The sequence below is a fragment of the Brachionichthys hirsutus genome, chromosome 12 (genome assembly GCF_040956055.1).
Source record: "Brachionichthys hirsutus isolate HB-005 chromosome 12, CSIRO-AGI_Bhir_v1, whole genome shotgun sequence".
NCBI classification, from domain to species: domain Eukaryota; kingdom Metazoa; phylum Chordata; class Actinopteri; order Lophiiformes; family Brachionichthyidae; genus Brachionichthys; species Brachionichthys hirsutus.
Genome location: NC_090908.1, coordinates 8,223,733 through 8,234,269, shown reverse-complemented (window position 1 = coordinate 8,234,269; position 10,537 = coordinate 8,223,733). Strand labels below are relative to the sequence as shown.

The 10,537-nt window shown below is 45.1% G+C and overlaps 1 protein-coding gene across 2 annotated transcripts; it reads left to right on the top strand.

The window, feature by feature from the left end:
- The first annotated feature begins 517 nt into the window (after positions 1–517).
- desma (desmin a) lies at positions 518–7,381 on the top strand. Of its 2 annotated transcripts, XM_068746122.1 has the most exons (11): positions 518–1,167; positions 3,063–3,123; positions 3,330–3,425; positions 4,072–4,233; positions 4,315–4,440; positions 4,537–4,647; positions 4,808–4,917; positions 5,050–5,102; positions 6,062–6,153; positions 6,244–6,282; positions 6,625–7,381. In XM_068746122.1, the coding sequence occupies exons 1-11, from the start codon at positions 593–595 to the stop codon at positions 6,664–6,666; spliced, it is 1,467 nt and encodes a 488-aa protein (XP_068602223.1). In that variant the 5' UTR covers positions 518–592; the 3' UTR covers positions 6,667–7,381. The 2 variants fall into 2 exon arrangements, with proteins under 2 accessions (XP_068602223.1, XP_068602224.1); XM_068746123.1 differs by lacking the exon at positions 6,244–6,282.
- Positions 7,382–10,537: the final 3,156 nt, after the last annotated feature.

The following is a 10,537-nucleotide window of genomic DNA, read 5'->3' as shown; positions in this document are numbered from 1 at the left end:
TGTCTCCAGCAGCCGAAACCAGAACCCCCAACAGCTGAGTCAGGGCCCGGTAACAGCCGTAACGTGAGGAGAGGAATTTAAAGAGATGAGAGGCTGGAGGGGGGGGGGGGGTATTCGGGAATGGCCTTGAGAATAATGGCTGATGTATCAAGAGACAGTAATGTCCTGATTCACAGACACTACAGCTACATTTGATGAGAACCGACACTCATTCATTCGAGATCATCGGTGATTCTCTTGAATTCTTATTGAATGTCTCAAAAATGTGTTTTTGTTCACTCGGACTAGATCGTTGAAAATATCCTCATGGAAGGCGGATAAGTGTCATGGTTTCAAAACGGTGGTCGTGATCAATTAAAGAAAAATGTGGTGGGAGTAAAGATGGGGTGAATGGAGACAGAGGGGGGGGGGGGGGGGGGGGGGGAGAGGAGTGGTTGGGGCAGGAGTGGGCGTGGCGAGACTACAAATAGCTGCTCCCAGCGCCTGGCGTTTCTTCACATCGTTTCTCTCCCAGTTGCCCAGTGGACAGTTGGGTCTCTGCACCTCAGGCGTCTCCGTCCAAAGCACACAACAAGTGAACAGTCAACCAGCCATGAGCAAGTCCTACGCCTCCTCCGCCCAGTCGGCCTCCTCCTACCGCCGCACCTTTGGCTCCGGCATTGGGTCTTCCCCAATGTCAGCCCTCTTCTCCTCTGGAGGAGGTGGCCGCAGCTCCAGCCACGCGACTTCCCGGGTCTATGAGGTCAAGAGCACCAGCCTGCCCTCCTTTTCCAGCTACCGGGCATCCCCTGGTGCCGGTGGAGCCGGGTTCGGATCCTCCACGGCCATGCGCACCTATTCCGGAGAGAAGCTCGACTTCAACCTGGCTGATGCCATGAACCAAGACTTCCTCAACACAAGGACCAATGAGAAGGCCGAGCTTCAGCACCTCAACGACCGCTTTGCCAGCTACATTGAGAAGGTGCGCTTCCTGGAGCAGCAGAACGCAGCCCTGACGGTGGAGATTGAGAAGCTGAGGGGCCGCGAGGGGCCCGGGCGTGTGGCTGAGATGTATGAGGATGAAATGAGGGAGCTGAGGAGGCAAATAGAGGCCCTCTCCAGCCAGCGAGCTCGCGTGGAGGTGGAGAGAGACAACCTGGCTGATGACCTCCAGAAACTGAAGCTCAGGTAGGCCGGAGGATGACGAGTGAGTGGGTGGATGAATGACAATGAAGGGTGGGACAGACATACTGCATTAATTTAGTGAGAGTTAGGGTTAGGGTTCATACTGTGTGACCTCAGACCTCAGAGTGTTTTTAAAGGAAGCTATTTTGACCTTTGCTACAAGTTTAGTGTATCTACAACAGGTCCAGGAGGGATGCCTCCGCCTCGTGGAGAACGGTCGAGACAACAACAAACGGAACGAAGCAGACATTTATTTCATTGTTAGTCATTTAATAACTCCAGAAAAACGGGGTGATGGGTATCTGGAGAGAGAGAAAGTGGAATAAAATAAAAATCTGGAAAAAGTGAAGAAGCAAAGATCTGCCCTTTCAAAGTATCGGTAATGGAGAGATCTGTGAATGAGTGTCACGGTTCTCACCAGCTGTTAAGAAGGGAATCTAATTCAGAAGTGGAAAATGAAGAGACACAGTTAGAGCGAGAGAGAGAGAGAGAGAAAAGAGAGCGAGAAAGGAGAGATGGAGGGAGGAGAGACAAAGAGAGAGATAGAGGGAGGGAGAGAAAGAGAAAAGAGAGAGAGAGAGAGGAAGAGAAAAGAGAGAGAGGAAGAGAAAAGAGAGAGAGGAAGAGAAGAGAGGGAGGCAGATGGAGGGAGGAGAGACAACGAGAGAGACAGATTGAGTTTCAGTCAGCAGAGAGAGAGAAACAGACAGACAGGAATGAACAGATGATTGGTCTGTTAGAATTTAGAGCGAGAGGAAAATTAAGAATAATACAAACGCACAATTTAAAATCTGTGAGACTCCACTATGAATACATTAGTTTTGTGTGTGCGTGCGTGTGTGTGTGTGTGTGTGTGCGTGTGTGTGTCTGTGAAGGAGAAGATAAAGCGCTGTAATATGAATAGTGTATTTGCAGCGTCAGTTCTTTTCATTTAGAATTTCTGTCACAGCAACAGCAAGCTACATTGATTAAATTTATGTCTCACACAGACGCACGCACACACACGCGCCCCCTCACACACACACACGCACACGCAGACACGCTTCCCCTCACACACACACACACACATTGCCTCTTCACTTTCTTTCCATCAGCCCTTTTTTAAAATTGTCGCATGCACCGAAGCACCTGCTGCTCCCGCTGACACACACACACACATACACACACACACACACACACACACACACACACGCACACACACAGACAAACACTCACACAATCACTTAAACAGACAAATATAGAATGTGGGATGATTCATACATTTACAGGAAGCATCAGAGACTAAATTATGTACAGCAAAAGCAAATTTGTTGAACAAAATGTTGTTGAGCACAACAACACAAACGTAGCAGGAAGACCTGGGAAGATCAAGAGTGAAAGATTCCCTGCAGAACTGAATGTCTTGAATGCATCATTCAAACCCGCACAGCTATTCACATTACTATACCCTGCAGGGTGACAATGAGCGACTCTTTTAAATGTTCGAAAGGCACAAAAGTTCGTGTGTGTGTGTGTGTGCGCGCGCATTCATTGCATGCGTCTTTTGTATTTTATTCTACATTCTCTATTTGTTCCGGTTGAATAGTTAAATGCTAAATCTGGAAACGCCAGCCAAGGACAGACCTCTGTTCCTTCCTCACTGCTCACTGTCACCGCTCTGACAGTGTGACAGCAGCTGCACTGCAGCATTAGAACCAGAGTGTGTGTGTGTGTGTGGGGGGGGGGGGTACAGATAAAGGTTAGACTGTGACGTGTCTCTGTCTAGTCTGCTCTATCCCCGTGAATTTACTGTCAGCGAAAAAGCGTTAACCAATTTATCCGTGTCGTAATTGCTCCCCGAGGAAGGAGCCACGTTCTCGTGTCTCAGCCTTCACTGTCTTTCGTTCTGCTCCCTCCAGATTGCACGAGGAGATCCACCAGAAGGAAGAGGCTGAGAACAACCTCTCTGCTTTCAGAGCCGTACGTTGCCTCTCGCTTTCTTTGAAGTTTCCTCCAGTTTCAATCATGCGATCCTTAAAACCCGAAGGGGAAAGTTTACAAATCCATTTCTCTTCTCATCTCAGTCACCAGCTGTGGCATCCACTCTATTTCTAGCTCTCCTTTCATCCTTTTACCTTGTATATATATATATATATATATATATTTGTGTGTGTATTTTGCTGCAGGATGTAGACAATGCCACTCTGGCCAGGCTGGACCTGGAGAGACGCATTGAGAGTCTGCAGGAGGAGATCGGCTTCCTCAAGAAGATCCACGAAGAGGTCTGTTGGTCTCTGTGTGAACTGTGTGTAGTGTGTGTTGTGTGTGTGTGTGTGTGTGTGTCTATGTGTGGTGTGTACTCCAGCGTGATGCTCACTTACATCATCAGCATTCGCACAGATACCCTGCCCCCCCCACCCCCCACAGTCTGGGTCTTATGCAAAGCAAATGCAATATGTGCAATAGACGCATTAGTGCGCATGTGCACACACACACACACACACACACACACACATCTAAAGGAAGCCTGAGCCACATTTTGTCCTTTTTGTCTCAACTTTGGCCTTTCAGAAATGCTGAGCTGCTGATTGGTTGAAGCTGGCATGTCAGCTGCCGTGACTGTGTGTGTGTGTGTGTGTGTGTGTGTTTGGACAGATGCCAAACTATTTTTAAATGCCGGTCACACACCACCAGACGCCAGAGCCCAGAGATGAATCTCAAAGTTGTCATTCACAGTTTTAAATCATCCTTGTGCTCAGTGAGGTGAATTCTGGTTGGATGTCGCCGTTGCTTGATCGTTGTACATTGGTGTCATTGAACGTTCCCTTGAACTCTCAGTTTAGAACATTGCTCACATGAACCCACAGAATCCATTCCTATTCATAGCCAAGCTTGTTAGAAGTGATGATTTATTCTTTCTTGTTGCAGGAGATCCACGAGCTGCAGAACCAGATGCAGGACACTCAGGTGCAGATCCAGATGGACATGTCCAAACCCGACCTGACTGCTGCTCTGAGGGACATCCGCCTGCAGTACGAGGGCATCGCCGCCAAGAACATTGGAGAGGCCGAAGAGTGGTACAAGTCCAAGGTGAGACGGGAAGCCGACACGCGGCGAGAGGGGCGTCGTCCAGCCGTTGCTCCTCTGAAGCCGCGCCCCTCTTCTCCTCAGGTATCTGATCTGAACCAGGCCGTGAGTAAGAACCACGATGCTCTGCGCCAGGCCAAGCAGGACACCATGGAGTACAGGCACCAGATCCAGTCCTACACCTGTGAGATAGACTCGCTCAAAGGCACCGTGAGTGGTTCTTTCATTGGCCTTTTCGGTTTATACCACAGATGTTTTATGTTTCCGTTGTGTTTCACGTCCAAATTCCTTTTCCGCCTGGTGCAGAATGAGTCTCTGCTGCGCCAGATGAGGGACATGGAGGACCGCATGGGCCGCGAGGCCTCTGGCTACCAGGATTCCATTGCGCAGCTGGAGGCAGACATCGCCAAGATGAAGGTAATTATCTTTAGGACCAGGAGCACTGCCTGTGTGTGTGTGTGTGTGAGACGTTACCGTCGTTTAACAACGTTTCCTCACACACTCATGGGTCCATTGCTGCAGCTGATTTTGTGTTTATTTGAGCAGAGATCAAACGTATCTGTGAATGTGTTCAAAGGACGACATGGCTCGTCACCTGCGAGAGTACCAGGACCTCCTGAATGTTAAGATGGCCCTCGATATTGAAATTGCCACCTACCGCAAACTGCTGGAAGGAGAGGAGAGCAGGTGTGTGTGTGTGTGTGTGTGTGTGCGCTTCTTAAGCATACTTTCAGATCCTTGAATATTTTTGCCACAGCGGTATGCATTCCGTACTTTGTTTTATAATCGTGCCGATGCTTGCGTTTCGCCGTTCTCCAGGATCACCACCACGGTGCCGATGCAGTCTGCTTACTCCTCCATCGGATTCAGAGGTAGGAGGGAAAAACAAAATGCACATTCTTCCCCCTGACTCCCAAATGCTTCTAAAATCCAGTGTCCATTCCACGCGAGTCGTTTGGAGGATGTAATTATAGCCCATGGCTGTATATGGTAGGGGCTATTCTGAGAGAGTTACCTGCAATGACGCATTCTGACCACTGTGAGGCGACATGTGATATAACCAAAGCCTTCATGTCAGTGGCAACCATAGACACACACACACACATGCTGTATCTGAGATCTTTACCAAATGCACTTATTTATTTATTTTTATCGCTAATATATATGTGGGTTTTGTAACATTCTCTGGAGATATTGTGCTTATTTATTTATTGAAGCTTACATGTACCCCCCCTCATCAATTTGGCATTCTGTGCGACACGGTGGCACACTGGGTAGCGCTGTTGCCTCACAGCGAGGAGGTTCACAAGTTCAGACCCAGCTCGGGGCCCTTCTGTGAGGCGTTTTCCTGCTCTCCCCCTGTGGGCATGGGTTCTCTCCCGGCTCCTCGGCTTCCTCCCACCACCAGAAATAACATGCAGCTTAGGTCGTTGTAAGTGAGGATTAGTTCTTAATGAACTTATTTTAACTTAAATACATGTTAAAATAAGATCCTTGCAGATGTTGCACGTTGGTTCTAAACAGCAGAATACTGAACTGAGCCCACTCACTTGAGGTATTAGAGTTCAAATGTGAAACGATCCGCCGTCAACGCGTCCCCTTTGCTCTACTTTGTGGCTGTTTAACGGAAAACAGTGAGTGGAAGATGATGCGATTCGTCACTGCCGTCACTTTTTAATGAGTTGGAGTATTACGCCTCGAAGCGTCACACTCGCCGTCCAGACTCCTTCTCCTTCCTGTTTCATCCTCGCAGCCATCAGATGCCGACGCGGAGCTTTTCATGAGTTCACAAGAGCCTTAACTCTGTCTGGCTTGCATGTGTTCATCCCAGAGACCAGCCCGGAAGCCCCCCAACAGCGCTCCTCAGAGGTTCACTCCAAGAAGACTGTGCTCATCAAGACCATAGAGACCCGTGATGGAGAGGTTGGAGCACACGCACACACACACACACACACACACACAGATAATAATAATTAGAACTGAATGTTGTTCTTTTGTTGTATTCTTACCCAGATGAAGTTTTCTTTGAGCCAGGGGGCTAGTGCCCAGTCCGTAAGTCTGGGTCCTACATCCCATTCTAGCTCTTAGAATCGATTCACTATCGATCACTATGGGCTGAAACAAACTCCCAGATACACAAAGACATTTTAACAGCAAAAGCTTTTCCAGCTGACTTTGCATTCTGCATCATCCCTATGTAGACACTTCCAAGTGAGCCGCAATGCTGCACACACAGAGACCCCCCCCCCCACCCCCAACCCACCTTCACAAAAAACCTGGCACCTCACTCCCAACAGAACCAGCTTCCCAACACTCCACAGTTTTTAACATAGAGAATGAAATGACCCTTCTTTTCCTTCATCATTATTTGTGATACCTTTTCTCTCCCCCCAGGTTGTCAGTGAGTCCACACAGCACCAGCAAGACATCGTGTAAACCAGAAGACGGCACCATCAAAATATTATATGTAATAATAAATACATTTAAAAATCACCAAAAAAATATTTAAAAAAAAATCCTAGTGTTACTATGAAATATAAGTGGAAGCAATTTAGAGAAACAGAGTCGGAAAATTCAGTTATTCCAAAAGATAAAAAGGAAAATTCAAGACATTTCACTCCATAAACAGGATAGACAAAGACTGAATGAATGGCCTTTTAAAATGCAGGTCATTCCAGGAATTCTGCTTCATCTGTTTCACTTTCCTTCTCTTGGAAAAAAAACACCCAAATATGTCACATCTTATCTGGGAAAATAAATAAATGGCAGCATAGCTCCAAATAAACAACAAGGCTTTGTGCCACTGCGTTGGCTCAGGATCCACAGGGGACTCTGCAAGGTGCAAGACAGACGAATGGGCTGTAACTCCAGGGATGAGAGGGAAAACGTACACTTTCCACTTCTCCAAGTGCAGACCTACTAGTATAAGACTGGAGTACGTATATCAAGACGGGATTTTCTTTCCTGTGTAACTGATTTAAAGGAAGCGAGATGTTGATCTTAGGCTTTTGAGACGTGTCATAAAGAAAGATCTAATAAAAAAAGAATTCAGTCATGTTTGAAGTATTGAGTGCTAGAGGGTATGGATGACCGTGATGTGCTGCTTCACTGTGCCAAGGAGCTCAAATAAAAGCATTTCTTATTTCCTTCACTCGCGTGTCTGCCGGCTTCTTACCGTGTCTGTGCATTGAATGTTTTAAACGTAAGCCATTAACCGTCCTCAGATGGAGTAGACGATGGCTTTGCACCAGCTCCGTTATGAACTGCTTCTACCCACTGCATTAATCATCTGGGGGGGGGGGGGGGGTTAACTTTCTAGAGCGAATCTAGCTTTCCCACCCGAGCGTGTCCATCATCTGTTAACATTTAATTTGCTTTAACAAAGGGAAAAAAAGAGCTATGGTCCCATTTGAAATGATCAGTGACTGTGCTGGGCTCAGTGCAACAATGGCTTTGTTAATGAGCTGCCATTGTTTCCAGCACAAAGCAGATCGGTGTAGCAGTAAGAATTATGGAGTCTGTGCGGTCCACGTCTGAACTCACTGGGCTGAAAATGTCAGCAGAGATAATAATACGAAAAGGGGGGGTGGAGCAGGAAGAAAAGAAAGAGTGGAAGAAGATATATGAGCATGCGTGGGGGGGAAAAGTGAAGCAGCGAGGGTGGCACAGGGACACAAACAAGACAAAGAAAGAAATAAAACGCTGCTTTGAGGAGAAGGAGATAACTGGGAGGGTAAGGACAAAAGGCGAGAGAACAAATCAAGTCATTTCTCTGCTTTTCCTGGAATTATTAAAGGCAATCTTTTCTCTTCTCCATCACCCGTCCTTCGCAACTGTTGTCAACGGCAACTGCTTCCCAATCATTTTAGGAGAAGAAAGAAAAAAAAGAGCAGAAGAGGGGCATCGTGTTCCTCTGCTCAGCTTATGTCAGATGAAGTCGGTATTACTAGGTGTTTTTTTCTTTCTTTTTTTTATCTTGCGGAAGACAATAATAAAAGATAGAATGCGATTCATTTTTTTTTGTCATACATTGTTGTTATTAATGCTATTTAACCTGAAACCATTTACCAGCGGCATATTACTGACTGCGTGTCTCTACCTCTCTCTGCTACCTTCCTGTGACCCAGTACATAGTGCCCCGTCAAAATGAAGCAGTTATTCCCCAGATCCAGATGCTGATCCAGATCTATTTGGTGGTGGTGGAACATCTTGAATTGTGTATGCCTGGGTAGTTTTACTTTACAATAACATTTTCTCAATATTGGCAATGAAAAACAATTAATCCTGATAGCTTAAATTTCTTTTTAAATTGTGACCCAAAGACATGCTGTGCAGTATATTTAGTAATTAAAAAATCAACCTCTCTCAAACTCCTATTTCCGTACTGCAGGTTCCATTTTTAATATATCAAATCTTATGTTTACGTATGAACATTTGGCATTTGTCTTATGAAAACACATCTGAGTGCACAAATGACAACAAGACAAAGAGATTATAGACACACAATATTTATCATATTTTAGAGTCAATAATAAATCATGCTCAATAATGCTAATAATAATAATAATAATTAAAACATGGTGGAAATAGAAATTCTCGACTCTCGAGGAGCGGCTGTTGAACAAATGATCTCAAGGCTCAGTTTGTTTGCTAATTTTCAAACATCACATGTTGAAACGGCAGGATCAGAATGTTATAAGTGCAAATCAAACCAAACGGACACAGACCAGTAACACAAAATATAACAGGTCCACTTCATCAGAAAATAATCAGCTGGGTAAAATTCACAGGTCATCATGGTGTAAATATGAACATGAAAAAAAACAATATTTTGTACATTTGTAAATAATTTACAGCTCAATATCTACAGTACGAATGCTTCCCCGACATATTCAGCAGTAATGGACAAAAAAATAATACAAATAAATAACATTTTGTGTCGCAATAAAAACATTGTCACATTTTCTCTTTGCAGCTTTTTGCCTTTCCGTAATGTAAAGAGAGCGATCATGATTCCTGCTGTACATTATACTTTACACTGATCTATGGGTTCGTGCTGCAGAAAGGCCAGACTGAGGCTAAGAAAGTCTAGAAAGCATGAATTGAACTATTGCACTATTAAATTAAATTATCGCATGGAGGCCAATAAATAATATGAAAGTTTAATAATTAGACAATAAGATTTGTCTTATACGTATAACACATTGTGCATTTCGAGTCAAGGGGCAAAAAAAAACCCCAACTGAAGCGTGACCTTAACCCAAACCAACACTTGAAGAGCCAGTACTGCAAAACATGATGGGAGTAACACTGACACAGCAGAACAGACGGTGACTTAGCACAAATCCTGACACGAGGGTAGCGATTCAAATGCCTTTTCCAAGCCCTTTACCTGGATGTGAACAGAGGAGGAGGAGGAGGAGGAGGAGGAGCAAAGCGAAAGCAGAGGGCGTCTTTCTGACAGGTCCAATTTAGATTCCAGAGTATTTTATTTTGACCTATTAACAGGGACAAAATAGACTACAGCTGTTTCTAGCAACATCCACTCATGTTGTACAACAAATATTTCTTTATTGAAAAATCCACACAGCAGTCCCCAGAAACATGTAATGATATTAAACTGCTCCTTTCATGATGTCAGATGTCTTTCCATGACAAACTCAACTGGAAATTTGAAGTTTTAACATGACAACAGCGACACACACACACACACACACACACACACACACACAGAAACACTGGACACATAAGGATGATCATGCATTGATGGACTAAGTTAAAAATGATTGGGCATCCAGTGTCAAACCAGTCATTCATAAGCTATTTAACATTTTCGATCAGCACTGAGGATTTTTCTTTTTTAAAACCTAAATTTCAGCAAGTACAAGCCTCAAAACATACAACAACAAAAAAGTGTCCCCATTATCCGTTTTGCTGCTCCAAACATGAGCCTCTGATCTGTGGCGCTTCACATTTAGTCTCCATAGGAACTGTCACATCGGCAGTGGTGGCATTAACTGGGGTAACTGGGGTAACTGGGGTATCACCATTCCAGAGGGGGAAACAAAAACAGTTCATTTCTGCACGTCATAAATGAATCGAACTCCTCCTCTCCGGTTGTTCAGGGCAACTATATCAACAATTGCATCAAACTGCATTTGAATTTTAACGCAAATCACATATAAATGCGTGGATACACGAAAGCACAAACAGACAAAGAGCCGCGAACAAAACAGCTCGTAAACATTAGAGGAGGAAATGTGCTGATCTGAATTTTACACCATCTCCTTTCCAGCCATTAAAACTT

What these genes read in the sequence shown, in the direction of transcription:
- desma (XM_068746122.1), top strand. Translation starts at nt 593, where the DNA reads ATGAGCAAGTCCTACGCCTCCTCCGCCCAGTCGGCCTCCTCCTACCGC. An exon ending in CTCCTCCATCGGATTCAGAG is followed by an intron (nt 5,103 to 6,061) that starts GTAGGAGGGAAA and finishes TGTTCATCCCAG; the next exon opens with AGACCAGCCCGGAAGCCCCC. An exon ending in TAGAGACCCGTGATGGAGAG is followed by an intron (nt 6,154 to 6,243) that starts GTTGGAGCACAC and finishes ATTCTTACCCAG; the next exon opens with ATGAAGTTTTCTTTGAGCCA.